Genomic DNA, 21,255 nt, shown 5'->3' on the forward strand with positions numbered 1-21,255 from the left:
GAAAACTGCATTCAGATTAAAGGTTTTAATACACCTTATGGTGCTGAAATGCATTTAGAAGAAATCATGTGCAGGAAAATGTCATATATTATCATACTACTGGAGACCTGCCACCACCCAAAGTAAATAAAGGTGAAATAAAATGTTAAGAAGTGTGTTTGAATTTGAATAAAAGGATTTCTATGTTTGCTTTTGTAGCATTTAGTGAAAACGCTGGAAAAATCAGTCCAACTGGAACGGGCTGCAGTAGATAAACCTTAACAGCACACGGTGGTGTCTCCTGTAACATATAACGATTAATGGCAGAAGGAAAGTAATAAGAAAATAAATTATCTCTAGAATGCATTTTATTGATAGCAATATATGTGCATTTATCATTGACCATTACAGTACAAAAATGAAAGAAATTAAGCAGACTGTTCTGAAACAGTGACAGTAACTATACTTGACTAATATTCCCTTGTACATTAGGAAGTATCATTACATCTATTGATTTCAAAGGAAGTGACTTTACATATACTGTATATTCACTACCCTTGACAATAATCAAGGAGTGCACAGACAATCATTTTGTGCAGTATTTATGCTAAATGTCAACTCAAATCTATCTCAAGCTGCAGGAAGCAGGTAAGGAATATTTAAAAACAGGAAATGCTCGACAACAGCAGGTATTATAAAACAAAGTTTTTCCTCTGAGCAGCGTGGCTCTACAGAAAGCAAGGACGTCTTCATAATCATCAATACTGAATGGTATCAATACCTTACACTCTTATTAAGCCTGAGATATTTTTCATATTTTGCTGAAACACTGGTGGAACAACAACAATTTATGGTTAAATGTAAAATACAAATAAATCTTTGATCTTTTGATCTGGATATTAAATCCTCTAACAAGCATGTAAAGACATATGCTCTATTGAGCTCTAACACTGGTTATAGCGCCCCCAACCACTCACATTCTTACTGCACTCAAAGTCAGTAAGATTCACTGCTGCTTTTTTAAAAAAAGAAGCTACCAAGACACACAATTATATCAATAATCAAACATATGATAATTGCCTGCAATCATTTAGTAATTAAAATGGTAAATATAGTAAAATAAAGTTCTGTACAGGTACACATGTATAAATATGTGTACAAATACGGTAAATACAGGATTTACCAATATCAAAGTTTCAAAGTGCTGTGTATAATCAGAGCTACGTTCACTTAAAAAAATGTACTTAATAAAGACCCAAAGTGAGATTAATAAACATCCAACGACGGGCATCGCCTTGGTAGAATATAACATGTAACACCAGGTATGTGATTTTAGGAGTTCTGAATGTAAATACAGTGAGCATCGTCCGGGGCGAACTGCCAACATATGATATGATACAGTAACAATTACAGCATCGCCTCACTCTGGTTTCAAGGCTGCAGAGGCAACCCAACAAATTCTCTTTGATTCATCTTTTTTTTCTCCAAAGAGATTTGGTTTCATACGACACGTGTAGCATATCTTATGAAACCAAATCATTTTTACACTCTCTGCTCGTCTGATCAGCTGAAGCCTGCAGGGATAATAATCGCTCCTGTCTTTCAAATATTTGGAGTTTTATGTCAATATGTTCTGCTGCCATCGGATGGCAGCACTGTGATATTATTGCAAACCACAAATTAGGACTACTTTCAGATTACAGAATGGAAACAGTTACAGCCCCACAGGCTGCTAAATAAAAACAGCATAATTATACACAAATGCAGCATATTTGTGTCCATTGTTGCAATCCATTCACATCTGGTTAGAAGTGATGTCTCCTGGACTTGAGAGAGTTTCTCCTCTTCCTCTTCCTGTGGCACTGCTCCCTCCTCTCAGGCCAGGGGAAACCACCCTCAGCGGTCCTGTAGGCCTCATCGTACTCATCACTGTCAGAGTCCACCTCAGCCGCAGGGAAGACGCTGTCTGGGAAAACTTCTTTAAGCTTGGAGATGAAGAAGGCCTCGAGGCTGCGGCCTGCTTGAGCGACCTCAGAGTCAGGCTGTGGTCACAGGAAGAAAGAGCTATTACAGTCGGATCAGTGCTGGTGAAGCACTGACTGGTGATGGCTGTATTTAAACTACGATTCACTGTGATCATGAGAGAAACTGAACAGTGGATTCACACAAACAGGATACCATTTTTTGACTTACATAATTGAACTTTGCACAGTTGTGGAACATGAGATAGACATCAGCGACAAACTGGTCTGCTGAGTTATAATGTCGAGTGTTCCTCTTGTTGAGTTTGGCCCTGATCACGGACAGGTCCATCGGCCTCTTGATGATCTGGTAGTAATGACGAGCCTGCATGAAAAAACATTTAAGACTATTTTAGATCAAACCCACTGCAACTCACTCCAGTGTAATAACCTCATAAATCTTTCTGCATTGAAAAAGCATCAAATACATGTCCCATAGATTGCATTATGTATCACTGACAAACAGGGCAGCACCTATGTGTAGAGTGCTTGCTTAACCACAGTAATACACATTCAGAGTGTAGAGTCTTGATAACGTCTTAGATGACCTACAGCAGCAATTTTACCTGCACTGGACTCAAGAGGAGTGCCTAAGGTATAAATATTAAAGGTACCCTGTGGAGCTTTCAACCAATGTTTGTATGAGTGGGTACCCTTTATTTGTATCCAGTGCAGGCTCACGAGGATGCACATGCAGCAATGCTACACACATTTTTCTGCCAATAGTTTAAAGCTATTCCACTGATGGCTGTTTGTGGTAATGCACCAAGAAATGCTGCACTGCACCAGAAAAGTTCAGCTTTGCAAAAACTGAATTTGTTGTTATTACAAAAAAATGGGTAGATTTAAGTCCCCAAACCCTGAAAAATAATTGTCTTTTACTATAACTGGATTGTGAAAAAAGGGTGATCACTCACAAGTGGACTGACGGGCTCATGGAAGGGAGCGCTCAGGATGTTACTGAGGATCAGAAGAGTCAGCCGCTCACATTTCTATAAACAGTCAACCAAAATGTGAAAGACAGTTGTTAGAAATGCATCATTATCACTGTCATTATTAATGCAGTTGATAAAATGACCTACTCTCTGGTCACATGGAGGCAGTCCGTGTGCCAGTGTTTGTTCTCCAGATGTCCTCTCATTCTCACAGTCGTACTCAACCTCTGGCTGCACAGTGTCTCTGCACAGGCTGCACACCCAGTCGCCTCTGAACAGCATAAGAAACAGTATCAGGTTAACAATAACAGCTGCACATAAACAGTTTGATAGGAGGTGAGTGGCAGATATTGAATGCACTGTATATATTTCAGGTTACAGTATATAGTAAGAAGCTTACGAGGGGAAGCTTAGCAGAGACGGGATATGGCAAGACAGATGAAAGACTTTGGGACAGCGGTCACAGCACAGCAGGTCTCCTCCAATTAGACACACAGCACAGAAGTCCTCACTCTCCATCTCTGCGTTGTCCTGGTCAGGCTGGACTTCCTCTGTGCCCCTCTGAGCGATGGGGTTTGCAATCAGAAGTGGCCTCTGACCCGGACCAATGTGGGACTCCTCTTCCAGATCAGAGCGAAGCGGTTGCGGGTCATCGGTTGTCAGTTCAGGTTCTGATTCAACGTCGAGCTCTGACTCCACAGAGCCCTGAGAGTCTGGAGGCTGATCAGATACGGCGTCAGAATCAGTCTCAGCCTGGAAACTGGGGTCATAGTTAGGCTGGAAGTCTGACCCTGTTTCAGCATCGCCTGATTCTGCATCAACATCCAGTCCATGGCCGTCCTCTGATCCTGCCCCTGCATCTGATTCTGGGTCTGCCTCATACTCAAGACTCGGCTCTGAATCTGCTGCGATATCAGTTTCAGCGCAGAGCCCCATCTCTCCTGCAGACGGCAATTTCTCCTCAGCCACACATTCAAGTTCAGCCTCTGATGAAAACTCTGCATTTGGGTCAGAGTCTGGTAATGACGCATCTGAGTCTAGCTGTGGGTCTGGATCAGCCCAAGAAACAACTACGTCTTCCTCTGAGACTGACCTGGGATCAGAGTCAGAGTCCAGATCCAGTGCAGAGTAACTCTGCGGCACATGTTTAGGGTCAGTGGACGGCAGCGTGGATGCTTTATGAAAGCTGATTCTCCCTCGACTGTCAGTCTCACTGGTGGTGGAGCATGTCGTATATTGACGCTCTACATATGGCGGTGCTGTGAGTGAGTGGGTGGTCCTCATGGTCTCAGAGCCTCCAGCTATTCCCTATGTTTACAACACAGTGAAAAGGAGAGTGGAGAAGATGTCTTAGACTACTGAATTAAACATAATTTTATCAGCATGTTAACGAGAATCTCTAGTGATTTCTAATATGCTGCAACTGAATAATAATTAGGAACAATCATTCCAACAGCACATAAAACAAATGACATACAGCAGATCATGTGTAAGGTGTGAAACCCTAACACATTTTTATATGTGTTATATGTGCATGGTCTAATCTGCCTTCCTAGACTCACACAGGGATGTTACAAGACCAAAACACTTTTTAGACAGCTTACTTAAGCCGAAGTTAGCAACCACACAAGAGCTCTGCTGAACAAAATGAACTGTTTTTTTTTCTTTTTTTTCCACAATATTTAGTCAATTACTTTCACATTCATATCTCACATAACTTAGAATTGCTACATTAGAATAAAAATAAACCCTACCCTAACCCTAACCCTAACCCTAACCCTTCTTCTGTTTAAACAAAGTGTAGTACATTAACCTCTATGGGTGAAAAATATAAGCGCTGAGATTATTAGTCATTCACTTGATCATCTATTAAATCTCAGTCCTTGACATAATCAATGAAGGGCCTCCATATTCTGTCAAATACCTGCTGTTTCACTTTCAGTGTGTAAGTGATCTTTTTTCATGGGAGGCTCGATAACGTCTGTCGTATCCACACAGTAGTGCTTGATCTGTGAATCCTTTTCCATAGCAGTGTGATACATTTTTTGGTACTTAGCAAGCTGAGGTCAACAAGTGCTCATTTATTTTTAGTGTAATAATGATTTTTTTATAAACCACACAGAAAAGTCTTTGAGTCCAATAAGATTGGTTTCGAAATAATCTTCTCAGTTATAGCTCTTAGCTCTTCCTAGAACATTTTAATTTGCCAAATACAATAAAATAATGTTCCCCTAGATTATGTACATTTTGTGCTTATGTCTGGTATGTTTTTGTCAAACTGATTTAATTCCACTGGTGCCACATATCTCTGCATTAACCATTTATATTGTGTTAGTTTAAGATATGCATTTATAGACTTAGCATGAGCTTTAGTGCATGACTCTTCAAATCTCCTCTCCTTCCAGGCATTCAGCTTACGCTGTCACGTATGGAAAACTGTTTGATAAAATTTAAAATGAACAACCAAGAACTTGACTTGAAGGTTGTTGATATTCGCCAGACAGCTTTCAGCTGTTATCCAGAAACATTCAAAACTCAAACTTAAACAAGACAAGGTGATATAATCCTAACACCACAGGCACATAGCTGTCATAAATGGAAAAAGGTTGAAAATGTTCTGTAATCTGACTCCTCAGGTGTTGTTCGCCACCTTTCCTCTGAAAGCAAAGAAATGAGACATACTTCAGGCGATGCATCGTGCCAGCTTCTCTGCTGCAGGAAAGCTTCGCTCCTCTCCGCCCCGCTGGCAGGTAAAGGGTCACTCTGCCGTCGTCCGTGTGGGGGGAGCTGAGACACAAGTATTTTGAGACGCTCTAAGCAAACCACTGGAACCCTGGGCCTTCTCGAGTCCATCTGAGCATCTGTGTTACTACAGAGGCAAGCAGAAAATGAACGATGAGAAATCTTATTTTCATGGTTTGTGCATGGACAGATATCGACCAGCTGTCACACACCTGCTGTGGCCGTTTCTTGACGCTCTGCTTTTTTCCTTGGCATCGTAATCAGTCTCTTCATTTACATAAGAAAAAGAATGATCTAAAAAAGAGAAATATGGTGAGCATATATTCACAAACTTTTTATTTTGTTTATTTCAAGATAAAGTAGTATTTTCCAGCACCTGGCTCAGTCTTATAGGACAGCAGAGGAGACCGGTGGCCTCTGGGGGGCGCTGTGTCCGTTGAAGTTTCTTTGACAACGCAAAGAACCCCATCTGAAGCTCTCCTCTGTCTGGGATCCACACTGGCATACTGAGAACAAAGCAAACACTATGTGGAACATGCATTTCCAAGGTGCAAATTTCTACAACAGAATCAACACTGTGTTATTTGTTACTCAATCATGATGCTGCAAACGATCAATGAAGGACCAATGAATTTATAGATTTAGAGCTTTTTCAAAAATTCCACATATTCTTCTTCCTTGTCAAAACCTGGCACCTACATTAACCACAATGCAACTTGACCAGCAGCTGATTGGTTGAAATTTTGTTATGTGTAATGCGAGTAAGGGCTAACGTAGCCTCAAGCCTGAAGAGGCGATCAATGCTGACTCAAGTGACATCACCCAAGGCGGTTTATCATGCAGCTACACAAGGCTTTAATACAGCTTTTATGTGTAAAATTCACAAGTCCCCTTTTACCCTGTAAGACCCACTGTTGCAGAATCTCCAATTTCATGGCAACTCTGCTGATAAAGCCCATGTGATGTGACAGAAAGCTCCAGAACAGCTACTAAATGGATCTTGTGTCAAGAGTTTTCGATAATTAATCAATAGCTGGATTTTCAAGTAAAAATCTCAGCTAGTTCCAGCTCCTCAGTTGTGGAGGAGGATTTCCTGCTTTTCTTTGTCTCTTGATAGTAAAATGATTCTCTCTGGGTTTTGGACTGGTGGTTGGACAAAACAAACAACATGAAGACGTGACTGCTGGCGCTGATGGACATTTTTTAGTCCAAACAATTAATAGAATAATGTTATAGTAACAGCGAAAATAGCAGTTAGTTGGAGCCCTGCTGTGTATGACAGGATAAAACTGTTCTGTTATTTGCATTACCAGAAGTGGAAAGGGCGCGCAGCTGCGGTGAACGTCTATATTCTATCTGAAAGCAGCGCTTCACTTCCTCCCCTGGTGTGATTACATTCTGATGCAGGGTTACCTTATTTGCAGCTCCTGCTTCCAGGCTGTGAGCGCATCCTGTGGGCTTTTCAGAGTAAGGGCTGCTCGATGGGGCCACCAGTTCTGCCGGGATGCTCTGGGAGCGTCTCTTCCTCCTCGAGCACACCAAACTCGGGCTGAGCCTGCTGCTCTGCACGTCAGATACACACTCATGGGCTGTCATCGACACCTCCAGGGACGTGGATCTCTGTCAGAAACACAAACACACAAAAATGAGCGGTTTCAAGCTGCATCACATGCATAGGTGCCCCTGTTCATGCAATTAACAATGGAAAAGGAGTGGGATGTGTGCAGTGGTATCAACCTTGAGTGTCACACACACATGAACAAAAACATCTCAGAGCCTATTCTGGGACTGATTCAAAACAAGTCCTTATAAACATGGAGAATGGCCCACACAGCTGCATATATTACTGTTATCATACAGGCGATGAAAGGATTGGTTACAACACCAATTATCATATGTAAATTCACTATCAGGGCTGCAGTGAGGGGCTTTGATTAAACCTCTGTCTCATATTGCAATTTAACTAATGCAAGTGTCCCAAAAAGCTCCTTTAGACTTCTCAGCTGTGTCTTCAGCTAATGTAAGCAGGAGGGCTGACAAATCATTTAACACCAGTTTTCTTTTTTTGTATTTTAACACGTCCCTCTTTTCTTTTCTCAGTGCACCATCATGCATATTCAGGCCAGGCTGCCACAGAGCATGTGCTCCTAAGTATCATGCGATTAAAACACTTACCTGATCCATGGCCCTTGGGAGAGGTATGCAGGATTCAGACTGTGGAGGAAAATAGAGTATAATCCTTCTCTGTGGAACGATTGGGGGGGGTGTGGGAATTTATCTCAGCGTGCAAACCAGAACTGATATCAAACTGGCAGCTCCCTCTATTCCCTTAGTGACTCATTAATGACAGGTTAAGTACATAAATGACTGCGCCCAAGTGGTTTTATGTCGTTTTCAGATGCTGTGACTTGAAAATGCAAATATAATACATCTTTGTGTTTATACTGTATGTGCGCACCCTGAGTGGTGATTATGTGGCTGCTCAAACCTCTGGCATCAAGTGCGATTATGACGAACAGTGCTCTCCTGGTTTTGGGATGCATTGCTACGAACGAGCTCAGCTTTCATTGTCAGAGCACCTCTTTGTTTTCCCATCATCCTTTCTTCATAAAAGCAGAAGCACATTTCTGTTGCACCATCTGTTTTCGGGCTAGCTGTCAGCTGTGGGGAGTGATCATTCTGGCATTAAAATAAACTGCTCCTTTAGTTTCAGTTGTCTACAGATATTAATTAAAACTGAGTACAGCCTCGAATTCAACACTCTCTCAAACTTCAACGTTTCAGAAATCTAAAATAAGCAGGAACCATTTTCCTCCTGGCTTTGATGTGACTTAAATGTAGCTACATGCTAACACTTCTGAATTGGGCTTTGTTTGCCTTTTGCTCTTTGTGTTTGAACACATGTATTTTATAGGAAATAGGGCTGACTCTGACCGATACACTGTGGTTTTAGAGAGCTGCGTATAAGCAGCACTATGTGGTTTATCATGTCATGGGTTGCTGAAATTTGTTTGATGGGGCAGAAACTTTACAGAACCACGTGTGAAATGAAAAACCGATAGCTGTAAACAAATGTTCAACCAATGTTCACAACTACATTGCTCTAACACCACTATGGCTTCATGAAACTGATTCGAATCAGAACAGTGTTAGAGTACTGTATGATATAATATTGTGATTAATCACAAATATACTGCTGTTAATATCAACATGCACAGTCAGTTATGTCTTTGCATGTAGTATGTAATACACCCTTCAATGTCCAATGTGTGAAAATGTAACTACATTTGCTCATACAGTTTATCATAAATAGGCTAGTTATAACAGCTAATTGCTTAATTGCTAATGCTTATTTTCGCAGTCATTTGTGCACATGGCATGCAGTAGTTCCTTTATGGTTAAGTGAACCTAATGTATCATGCATTACAACTGAAAGCTCCAGAGCAGCAACTGAATGGACCTGGAGGTGAGATTAAGTGCCAGCTACTGTTTTCAAGGTCAAGAATGAACTTTGAAGGTAACTTTATCATATTTCTGGACTTAGTTATTGATTTTAATGGCTTAATTCCCAGCAAAGTTTGTGTTTCAGTGAATATTTTGCTTTGCCAAAATCTTTTAACAATCAAATCAGAGGGATAATTTCTTTTTTAAGTTCTCACCCTGCTGTCTCTGTGGTCTCTGAGCATCAGTGCAGGTCTGTTCCTCTGCAGCTCCTTTCTCAGCTCTGCTGCAGGAGGAACATGGAGCTGCTGCTGCTGCTGCTGCTGCTGCTGTTGGACGGGACTCTGCTCCCTCCTGTCCTGCTGCAGCCCCTCATCCAGCAGCTCTCTGCTGTCAGCTGCCGTCGTTTGTCCCCGAGCATCTTCCACCCTGCATCTCCCCACCCAGATATCTTCAGTCAGCACATCTCTGTCCACAGCTGTGTGGCTGAGGTCCTGCAGCAGAGCTGTGCTGGCCGACAGCTTCCCCTGACTCTGGCCTGGCCTGCTCCGGTCTGCACTTGGCTGCGCCTGGCTGTCTGGAAGAACCTCTCTCTGGTGTTGGTTATAGAGATAAGACTTTGGTTGAGACTGGGTCTGAGAAGCAGTAGCTTGTGGCTGGGATGTTGATCCTCGGCTGCAGTTGAGCTGGAGGGGTCCCATCATTGGTACAGGTGATGAAGGGGGAGGACACTGCGATGAAGTGTCTGGGTCCCAGCACCTCTGGAGCTGCTGGTTCTGGTGCAAAGAGGCAGAGATAAGGGCAGGCTGAACACAGCTGGAGTTACAAAGAGAGGCTTCCAGCTGGCTTTTGTCTAGACTGGACAGATCTGGTTGAGAGGGAATGCCGTGCAGGCAGCACATCTGGGGCTCGTAGCAGGCCTTGTACCCACAGCTCGGCTCTCGTCCTCTGTGACAGACAGGCGGCAGAGCCAGGCAGGTGATTGGCTGAGGCCTCAGAATACTGGAGCAGGCCAAGCCCTGAGGATAAGTGCAGTTTCCCCCTTCAACAGTGAGCTGGCCTGCAGAGCAACAGAGAGCTTCAAAATGTCACACGTCATGCAAATAACACTATTGATAATAAGCTCTATGTACATTAAAACATACAATTATTTGTTTTAACTATGTAGTAGAAGGTTCTTTTGAATGATAAGGTCCTTTTGCACAATAAAAATTGTTGATAGTAGTATATTATATAGAAATTCAGCTGAAAATCCGTTTAGCAAATTCCCTGAATGCTGCATCAAAAAATGTCATTTTTATTCTAATGCACTGATTGCATTTTAATAGAGGGCTTATTTCCAGTTTCAATCTCATTTTGAATAATGAGAATTTAACTTGCAATATGTAATATGTATATGCAAGATGTAACCACCTTTCTTCAGTAACATTCATTTTACCTAAAGAGGAAATCTGCTTCGTCCAGTAACTGGCATCCCAGTTGAATTTGATCTTGACAGGACTCCAGGAGTCTGAGCGGAGTGACGGCTCAAGCAGTTGCTGCATCTGGAGCGAAATCTGAAAGAAGAGTTTATATTCTGCATATTAAAACCAGAATGCAATTTGGCAAACCCTCCCCACGCTCTCAGCTCTAAACTTTACACGTATAATCAATGGATTTCGCCTTGGGATCAAACTCATAGTTCCACTTCCTCACAGACATGAATTATTTCCTCCTCATTGGACTTTGTGTGTTATGATAAGTTGGTGGACGTCTGTTGACCGTCCTGTCAGCGTACCAGAGCCCGGCTGAAGAGCACCGGGCCTCTGCAGTGGTGGGTCGTAGCCCAGGTGATGAACTTCTGAACATGGTCCAGCTGGCCACATATCTCTATTACCCCCTGCAGCTGGTCCTCCAGACGCTGCTGGAAGTCCTCTGAGATTTTCTACAAAGCAAACCCATAAAAATGCATCCAGTTACATGTAATCACTGGTACGCAGAGAGTCACGGCTGGACTGTGGGTTAAATCAATGGCTCCTGTTTTTTTTTTGGACAGACGTAGCTCCTGAGGAGTTGGCTTAAGCAGCTTTGACAGATTATTATGGGTTCTCATTTGCTTGCTTTCAGGACTGATTACATCACGGCAGTTACTGATTCCTCGCATGTAGATTCACGGCTGGCTGAACGATAAGAAGGAGAGAAAAGAGAGAAAGTAATTACCTCCAGTTGCTCTATTAATAGGTTGGCTCGTTTGTTAAGCTCGTTCATCATAATCATCTTTGCCATTTTAATCTGGTTCTCTGCCTTCCTGTGTGCAATCTTTACTCCATGAAGCCTACAGAGACAGAAAGGCGAAAAAATAAATGCCTCAGTCAAAAAATGCAGAAGAAGAAAGCAGCATTTCAGACACTCATTTATGCATTCGCTCGCTATATTTCACACTGTTAAATTATTGACCATTTGTGGCAGACGTTCCTCAGACTCGGGACTGTGTGAGCCCAAACCAACCTGTCTTCTATCTGTTTAGCATTGTTCTCCACTGCAGACCTCCTCTCCTCCACCTGCACCATCAGGTTCTGAAACAGCCACTGCTGATCCTGCAGGGCCTTCCCGATCTGCACCACCCTGAACACATGAGAGATCACGACATCCACCAGACAGAAAGTTCACTAATTTATTCTGCAGGCATGAAAAACACCAGAATTAAATTTGTCTCCCCTGAGGACAAGACATTATGCAGGTGACCTTAGAGGCAGCTACTGTGCCGAAATATCACAGAAAACAAAAGCATGTGAATACTTAATAGGTATTAGGCAGGCCAAGGATAGTGTATGCAGATACGGATGATAGAAGTGACAAGGCAGTTAAAACGAGTTGTTGCTCAGAGGAAGTTTTTAACCTGCGGTTAGCTCTTCTCTGCAGTGTCCTTGTGCCGCGTATCTGAGGACTGACCTGTGGTTTTTGTGGGAGGACAGGTGACAGCTGCTACAGCACAGAAGGTCACATGACTCACAAAACAGCTCCAAGGGCTCCTGTCTGTGAGAGTGGCACATGAGGAGGGAACAAGGATACGACCCCGGACCTAAAAGACAGACGGTGGAGGGGAGGTTGTGGAGGGAGGGGAGAGAGCACGGAGCATTAGCAACAGCCGACGAGCAGTTCACACCCACAGCTGGTGGAGGAGCATCAGAGTGGTGAAAGCATGTGGGGGGAGCAAAGACCATCACAGACTAACTAACTTAAAAAAAATCAAATAATCAGGCAAGCAATTATTTTAAGTTCATTAGAGGAACAATACTACATTTAATTTAATTTAATAGAATGTGATAAATTAGACAACTGGACTGGATGTCAATTTGTGTTTCAGTTCTCATTCACACGTTTGAAGGCATGCAGCACCTAACTCTGGCCCCTGTGTCCTGTTGATGAGTCATTCGCATTTATCACTATTACAACTTGTCAAAGTGTTGGTTCTCTGAAATAAAATAGATCTAACTTTAAGAGCAAAGAAAAACTGATGGTACTTTGTTCTGCTGACTCCTGATTTGAATGGAAAAAAGTCTTTTGCTTGTATGTGTTCTGCTTTTTGCCGGACTGTGTTTTGCTCAAGAAACAGACCTGCACAACCCCCCGAAACAAAAATCGTACTTTTATTGTATGATTTAAACCAATGATATAACACTCTACTGAGTGAGCTTTAGACGTGCTGGTAGTCGGATTTTGTCACCTTTGAACAGAGTCAGGTTAGGTTCCCCTCATGTTTCCGGTCTTTACGCACAGCTAAGTTAATATGCCAACTGGCTGCTGGCACTTAATTTCAAGTTTAACATACCGGTGTGACAGTGGTATTATTTTTCTTATCTAACACTCAGGTAGAAAGGGAATAAACGTATTTTCCAGAATGTCAAGATATTCCTTTTAACACCTGCCCTGTGTTTTGGGTGTGGTTTGCCTAAACTGAAACAAAGTCACTGTTACATCACTACTCCCCTGTCTTGAATTCAAGAGTTCACTCCTCCTCTATGTGTGCTCTCTCTATGGCCTTAACAGTTGCAATCAACCCAAACCCTCTTATGAGACTGCTTGGAATTATTCCTGAAGGATGCAGTTACCTGTGGGAGGCCACAGAGTCGCTGCTTTTACTATCCTCCTGGCACGCTGCCGGACACTCCTGAAGGGGAGGGAGGCTGCCCCGCCCTCCACACTACACTACAGTGTTCTGACAAGAAATTGATTTTTGGCACAGAGCAGAGTAGAGAGAGGGGGCAGTGATGGGATGACATGTAGCAAAGGGCTAAAGGCTGGAATCAAGCCCGGGTTGCTGCGTCGTGACAGAGCGTTAGTGATGGGGCACACACTCCGTCGGGTGACCAATCTTCCACCACACAAGTGCAGGAATAAATAATGAAAATGTTTTGGCCATTGACACACACCTGAATAGGATTTCTGACACGTTGGGCCTGAACATGCTGCTTCTGCCAGACCTCTCATTACAACTCAAACGCTTTTCAATTTGCAGCTCCACTTCATATTACTAAGTGCCTTTGCCTTTCACTGTGTACACTTTGATATTCATGCATATGTTGTCTATTCCTCGTTAAAGATAAGACTTTATTGATCCCACACTGGGGAAATTCTCTTGTTACAACAGCAGAATAAAAGGGAGAGGTAGAAAACAGAACAGGTAGAACAAATAGACAATAAAAAGATACAAAATAAAACCAACTATAGAAGGCTATGTACATTATATGTAAAAAGTCTAAAAAAATATTGCCAAAAATACAGTGTGTTTGGGTTATTACACCATACACACACACACACACACACACACACACACACACACACACACACACCACAAGCTAAGTCACACAGATGTATTGATATTAGCGTAGGATGACAGAAATGATGGAAGAGTGCAAAAAGTGGAGCAATTTTAACATAACTGAGTGATAACAAGGGGTAGGGGATGTTTGTTGTGGGGTGGGAAATTCAGGTACATTGTGAAATTCAACTGTCCACAATGACAGGCAAAAATTTAATCTGTCAATACACTTATTATGTGCTCACATTCATGTAGTTTTTCCATTATATAAGTAGCCTGACAAAGTTTTACATAGTGCTACAAAGTGGAGCAGAGGGTGAGTAAAAGTAGACTGTCATGAGTTATCTTTGTTTGAAATATTCACACTGTCCCGTCTCTGCACTTTGAAACCAAAAGCAGAAAACAACTCTGGGAAATGGTTGAGAAGTTGAGCTTGCAATGAGACTGTGCTTTGAGTGACAACGATGTAAGTGAACTATACTTCAGTGCTGTCCGATCGGCCTTTGATGCACCAAAAGCCACACATACTAATACAAGCCCGCAACGATATCTCTCACACATTTCCAAATAGGTCACTGTAGAAACTGCTGGGCCACAGAACGTCTGTCTAACAATAGCTCAATGAGACTAATGAACGCAGCCCTGCTGCTCTCTGCTGGCCGGCTCACCTCAGCCAACCCCCCTCCTGCCTGCACATCATCACAGTTCTCTGTGGTAGAGAGCTGTGCATCAACCTGATCTGACTGACCACATCCTGCCTGTCAGCGTAGTCATACAGCTTTTCTCACAAGTACACAAACCAAACAGTAACACTCCCACATCACAATAAAGCTGTTTAGGACACACTCATTTTTGATAAACAGCAGTAGCTTTTATTTGATAACTTGTGCAATGCAAAGCAGGTGGGAACAAAGCTTCCAGGCATACTTGAGGGGCTTTAAATAGCAACACACTAATATTAGCAAAAATGAAATCATAGGAGCACTTTAGAATCTGGGCCACATGTTAAAGAGAGGTGTAATAAAACACAAGGATCTCCAGGACCTATTATCAACCATCGCCACTGCCATGCATTATTCATTGCAATGGTTCCCACTGAGACATGATTAACAAACAGAGCACTAGGGGGAAAATAAAGAAACCAAAACAGGCTTGCAGGTGACAGATAGAAAGGCAGACTGTGCAGCCCCACTAATAATCTGTCATGCTGGCCTGGAAAATGGAGGCAACAAACTCTTGAAACATGTAAATATCTTGCCTTGTCCAGTCGGAGGCAGGGAGCTGGAGCCTCTCTGGTGCAGGTCAGGACGCTGCGTGGCACTGGGCCTCTGCTGTGGGTGCAAATCTGTGTATGGGGAAGTGGTGGGGGCTCTCTGATGCTGATGCACATCTGTGCACTGGTAACACAACCACTTGTTGCAGAGTGTACACAGGCTGTGTGCAAGTGTCGGCTCTGAGCACTCTGAGCAGCTCTGAAAGAGACACAAAGTCAATCCCTCTTTGTGTTTCCAGTGAACACACACTCTGTTACACACGCACACACGCAGGCCTGTGTGATAAAAAGCTGAGGTGGCATATGTCAGAAACATTTGTGTTGCTGCTTTACTTTGGGCTAAAATCACACTTGCAAGAGATGTTATTTGTTCTCATGCCTGCAAATGCCTCTTTTCAAAAAATATGGGTGAAACTAAACCTGTGCTCAATCATTTAAACTCTGTTTTAATTATTAGCATTTAAACATTATGATGCATGTAAAAACGAAGGTCATTAAATCTCTTAAAGTGAAGATTTGGGTAATTATATTATCAAAATATATGATGAAACTCGTCTTAGTCCCTTGTGTTTACGTCTGATTTTGTTGCAGATATGAGCAAATTAAAGGGCATGAAAACTGTCAGAAACAGAGTAAGATGATGCACAGAACAACTGCTTTAACCTGAGTAATACTTCCCAGGAGGAATTCATCCTCTGCAAATGACTCCTGACTTCCTACCAATTATGAACAGCGCCTTTAAAAACCCTATTCTTTGTCCAAATGGGTATTTCTTATGCCTAACATGTCTTTTAGGGTGATAAGAGAGCAACACAAACACAGGAAGCATGCCAAGTGTACACAGAAAGGCCCCTCATGCCCTAAAGGGATTCAATCACAGGATCAACAGTGCACACTCAGAAGCTGCTGCACAAAAAGAAACAACCTCCTACTGTATTTCTAGCTATGTCAGAAAAGAAAAATTTGCTCAAATCAAGACAGGAGGCAACGCCAAAGCAAACATGTTACCTTCTCCATTTCGGTGCTTTGAGAGTGGAGCTGTTGCCTTCTCAGCGGGAGGGAGAGGAGAGGAGAGCGAGCAGCCTGACGCCTCCGCCGCAGCAACACTGAGGCTTCTACCTGAGGCAGGAAGCAGCGCGCACCGAGAGGTGGCCCCAGAGGAGACGGCTTACATGACAGCCTCACTGTGCTCTCTCCTCCCCCAGTTCATCCATGTGTAGGACCCCCCTCACTGCAAGCGGAGGAGAGGAGTGTCACATTCAAATTCATCCCCTGCTTGCTGATGCAGCCACCAAAAGAGAGAGAAAATCTAATCCTTTTCTTAAATAAGCCTGTGCATAATAATTGGGAATTAGGGAGATAAGATAATTATTTTTTTGTAGGGCAAAATATCCCCGGAAGCTCTTTCCAAAATGGAGGAAGGAAGACCAAGTGACCTACAATGAAGAAGAAGGAAGAAATTGTAGTGTAAGCAACTTTTGTTTCTTTGGAGCAGGCAGCGTGAGGCAGGGTTAGGTGATGCTGTCAGGTAGTGTCGAGCTCTGCCGGGCTGGGCTAGGATGGGCCGGTTGTGGCCTTCTTCTCTTTGTCAGCACGAGGAGGGGGACAGGTCCCAGTGGAGCTACACACTAACGTAGTACACCGAAACCGGGTCAGGCTCTGATAAGCTCCAGATGGGACTAGGATACACTCCTGCAATTCCCTGTAACACTGTGAAATCAATTAAGACTTTAACTCAGCACATCAGAGAAAATGAACAGAGGAAAGAAAAGGAGCTAACTGTAGATGAAGAAGAAGAAAATTCAGACACAGAAGGGATACTCGATATGTCTGTGAAAGAAACAGCTGCGTAACAGTGTGAAAGTTGAAAAGGGGAACTGGGGAGCGGGGTGCTGTTGAAAGCCATCAAAACTTAAAACAAACCGTCTCCATCAAATATAGTCCAGCATCAAACCGCTGTCACATCTGGAGCTGTGAACAAGTCTGCCTAACAACAACCCCTGCAGCCTGACCTACAAATCTGACAACTTCCTCATCCTTGGGTGCTTCAGTGGGGAGCTCAGAGCAATCCCATTCCCCATTGTGCGCTCAAAGACCCAATTTGAAACACAATTAGTCAGTCGTAGTACACCCTGCCTCTCGTTCACTCGGCTCTGTAGCATTTTCAAACTGCGCACTTGCTTTCGCTGCACCTTCACAGCATTTATCTTTCAAACTGAAACCTCCCGCCAGCTTCCCTGCCCTGTTAAGTGAAGCTGGCACTTGATAAGCATGTCATCTCAAGAGATGTCACCATAATAGAAACCTGCGCAGTGATCTCTCCCTTGAAAGCACCCCCCTATGTAACATCTATTAACACTGAAGTGATGAGATCACACAGAAAGCAGGATTATCTTCCATCGCTCGTAAGTTATTATGCCATTCTTTGCTATTTCTGTCCTCAACTCACTCTGTTCTGCAGAGAAATCCATTGACGGAAGAGAAACATTTTGACTGTTTTAAAAAATGCAAATAGATCCTTAAAAAATGTCAACTGTGTGTCAACACATAGCGAAACAAGCTAAATGAACTGAGACCCCCTCACTGTAGGAGCAGTCAGCTTCAGATGGTCAAAGATGATCCACAGCAGTTTGACTTTCTGTTTGCTGCGACACCTCACTCTTACTCATTTAGTCATCTTAACGCTTCCTTTTAAACAACCCTCATTATTAAGTTCCAGTAATATATTTATGGCCACTAAGGTGCAGAAAACAGCTCAGGTCAACTTTGACATATCATCACTTTGTAAAGCTCTTGTGGCTAACTCAATGGTAAAATCATTTAACATTTCCACAAAAATTATACTGAATAATGCCGCCTTAAATTAAGTGTTGTACATAGACTGTATAACACAATGGTCAGGGTCTCCGTAATGTCAAGCACAGGTTCCTGAAGAGCCATTGTGGAGCTCAGCGACAGTGGGCCTGATCAATGCCATCTTGGCAGTGCCTGACTCCACCAAACCCCCAGCTAATCCAAGCATGGACAAAGAGGTGGAGTGTGGGTGGAGCCGAATGAGGCCTGGTTGCAGAAACCCAGCCTCTACCTGTCATTATAAGTGGCCATGCCCATAATTATGTCTAACTTTAATCCTTTATATAATTTGAATGAGAGCGTTACATAAAAATCAAACAACATTTTTTGTACGTAAACATGTTTATTTCTGCTCTAAAGGTGGACATTTTAATATGGGGGTCTATGGGGATTGAGTCGCTTTTGGGGCCAGCCTCAAGTGGCCACTGAAGGAATCAGCTTCATTTTCAGCACAGAGGCTGCCGCTTTTACAGCAGTAAAATCTTAACTGTAGGATGTAGCATTTATATCAAGGTTAAACAATGAATCGACAAACTGTGCAACAACAACTCCGTTGATCTAAAATCTTGCATTTTATTGCCATTTGTTGGCGAGTTGCAAAACAATGCAGTGCAGAATTTCTGCGCTTTAAACAACCTAAACAGGATATATTCTTCAGAAATGGTGGATTTGAACTGATTCTAATGGGTTTTAAATGAAATCTCTTTAAATTTGACACTTGTAGGCAAAAAATAATAATAAACTAAATCTAATTTAGGAACTATTCTAGAACCATTCAAGAGACTTTGAAGCTGCATATAGACGCAGATATAATTTACAAATTCATGAACATTTACAGGCTTTTTTTAGTGGCTATTCAAACATTTCATTAGTGGGTGTACTGGCACTTGGAGAATGTGCAGAAATATCTCTAAAATACTTGTTAGGGCCCTGGTGTAACCAAGATTTAAGTAAAGTCAATTCTATGCACATAGCATAAAATCACAAATTGTGGCTATCCAAAGACACTTGATTTCGATAAGGAATCGGCCCCTGAAAAGTTAAATAAAATAAGACTACCTTTTCCTCTCTTGTTGTGAAGTTAAAAGGAGGATTTAGCTTCACGATAAGCACAAACAGCCTCCTGCAGACTGTGACATTGTGTTAGTTCATCTGTGGTTTGGTATTTAATATAGAAATGTCGCTGAAAAAAATGTTTGAATATTACACTGAAGTCATGGGAAAGCTGCCATTAAGTACCATTAACCGCTCAAGTTGTGTGTTGTTTTACTCACTGTCTAAAGCTGTGGGAATTTGGGACATCCAGTGATTTTCCTTATGGCATGTTGCACGTTTGGCTTCCTGTTTCCATCTGTTCCTGAACGTGTCACATCTGACAGCACTTTCTTAACGCGTCTTCGCTGAACAACAACAACAAGGGTGTCAGTCACACTGCAGAGGACCTGCCCCCGCATCCTCAGCCTGCCTCTGCATTAGCAGCCTCACCTCCCGCGCATCAGTGAGCGCGGCATTATTTTTTAGAAAGTGCGCATGAGATGACGCCCCTATCATGGCATCGTGGTGCAATCCACAACACAACAAGAGGACACAAAGCAAACACAAAGTCAGCACGCGGACAGTTTGGTGCACAGAGCGTCCACAAACTGCGTCTGTGTACAAATGAATCCCGCTCGTTATGTGCGCTGCTCATGCAAAGCATCCCGTCAGGTAAACATGAGCGTGTGCGAGGATGTCAGAGTGCTGATCTCAGTCCAGGGGAAGCGAGGCTGTCTGCCGAGCAACTCAACTTCTGCCCGCCTGTCACTCGTGTCAGGTGTGCTGTCTGTCCGCGGCGCGACAGTCTTTCTTTTCTTTCCTTTTCTTTTCTCTCTCTTTTCATTTTTTTTTTTTTACCTTGACCCGTGCATCTCCGACTGTCGCTCCCTCCATCGGATGTCGCTCTTAAGACCGGCCAAAATTTTGGAGCTTCCAAGTCTCGCAGTTAATCGTGAGATTTGATTTTTGTTCTCATGCGAGACTTCTGACGTCTCTCAAAGCTGTAGTGTGATGAAAGTTTAAAAGGATGGCGTGATGGAGGAAGCGTTCAAATGCTATGTCTCACTAACAACAACAACAAGCAGCATCAACACAGTGTGTGTGAGCGTGCTCCTGAATACACAGAAATCATGCATTAAAAATTTTACCTGAGGACATGTTCAAGTGTTATCAGAACTCAGGTGTCACATGTAGAAGTGTAAGTGTTGTACTTTATCATTTCCTGTTGCATTTAAGCAGCATTTAAATAAGGTAATCAAGATGCATATATTACACTATTTGGCAGTTTAAAGTAAAATATTTCAGGTAAAGTATCTCAAAATTGATTAACACTTAAATAATCACGCACATACATTTGTACATCATACTTCAATATTGCCTCCCCACAAACATGAAAAAGTCCATTAATTTCTTGTGAGTCAGTCTGGTGCAGACATGATAACTCCATGATAACTGTTTTCATTTTTAAAAAGCAGCACTGAAACACTTTCTTAGGCATATTATAGCAATAACAACACAATATGTAGTTATTTATTATTGATGCATTAAGTTTTTTACTAAATCATCTTTTGCACTGTACTGCATTTGTGGCAATGTTTATACTGTTGCGCTTAAATTCTTAATATGTAAAGCAACAGCCATCAGATAAATGTAGTGCAATAAAAGTACAAAATCTGAATATAAATAAGATGGAAATAAATTACTGCTATTTTAAAATGTGACACGACCAATTGTTTGATAAACTTTCTTACCCTGTAAGATAAGAACGGGGTGGAAAGTAGGTGTTCAGCCTTAGTTTCCTTCACATCAAATGTCACCCTTAATTGCTATAAAGGACACAAGCGGAGAAAAAGTAATATGGCGGCTGGAATCAACGGTGAGCTCAGCCAGGAGAGCTAATAACAGCACGGCAGTGACAGCCGCCAGAGTGATGTGTACAGACGTAATAAGGTTACCAGCAGCATGTGGTAGCTGGTGCCAGACTAACCGTGCCTTTTGGGATCTTACCAGCTTCTACCGCACGAAGCTGTCATTGAGATGCCACAAGGAAAAAGAGGTAAATGGTGAATTACATATATATCTGTTTCCAAAAGTGAGGTCTGTGTGCTGGTGGAGTAAATATGTATTGTCGATATTTATATGGTTGATAGGACAAGTGAGCTGTCACATTCTGTT

General features: G+C 42.5%; 1 protein-coding gene across 3 annotated transcripts; it reads right to left on the bottom strand.

Annotated features, from left to right (window-relative positions):
- Positions 1-329: 329 nt before the first annotated feature.
- Positions 330-20,044, bottom strand: trim66 (tripartite motif containing 66). 3 transcript variants are annotated; one of them, XM_070958973.1, is made up of 19 exons: positions 19,939-20,044; positions 16,201-16,423; positions 15,178-15,391; positions 12,050-12,179; positions 11,606-11,722; positions 11,318-11,432; positions 10,896-11,042; positions 10,557-10,674; positions 9,337-10,178; positions 7,853-7,891; positions 7,091-7,297; positions 6,054-6,183; positions 5,890-5,971; positions 5,618-5,804; positions 3,336-4,243; positions 3,083-3,206; positions 2,918-2,992; positions 2,173-2,325; positions 330-2,021 (listed from the first exon to the last, which is right to left on the bottom strand). In XM_070958973.1, the coding sequence occupies exons 2-19, from the start codon at positions 16,207-16,209 to the stop codon at positions 1,785-1,787; spliced, it is 3,834 nt and encodes a 1,277-aa protein (XP_070815074.1). In that variant the 5' UTR covers positions 16,210-16,423; positions 19,939-20,044; the 3' UTR covers positions 330-1,784. The 3 variants fall into 3 exon arrangements, with proteins under 3 accessions (XP_070815074.1, XP_070815081.1, XP_070815089.1); XM_070958980.1 differs by having other exon boundaries at positions 19,320-19,979; XM_070958988.1 differs by lacking the exon at positions 7,853-7,891.
- Between the last annotated feature and the right edge of the window lie 1,211 nt (positions 20,045-21,255).

The sequence above is a fragment of the Chaetodon trifascialis genome, chromosome 1 (assembly GCF_039877785.1).
Source record: "Chaetodon trifascialis isolate fChaTrf1 chromosome 1, fChaTrf1.hap1, whole genome shotgun sequence".
Classification (NCBI taxonomy): domain Eukaryota; kingdom Metazoa; phylum Chordata; class Actinopteri; order Chaetodontiformes; family Chaetodontidae; genus Chaetodon; species Chaetodon trifascialis.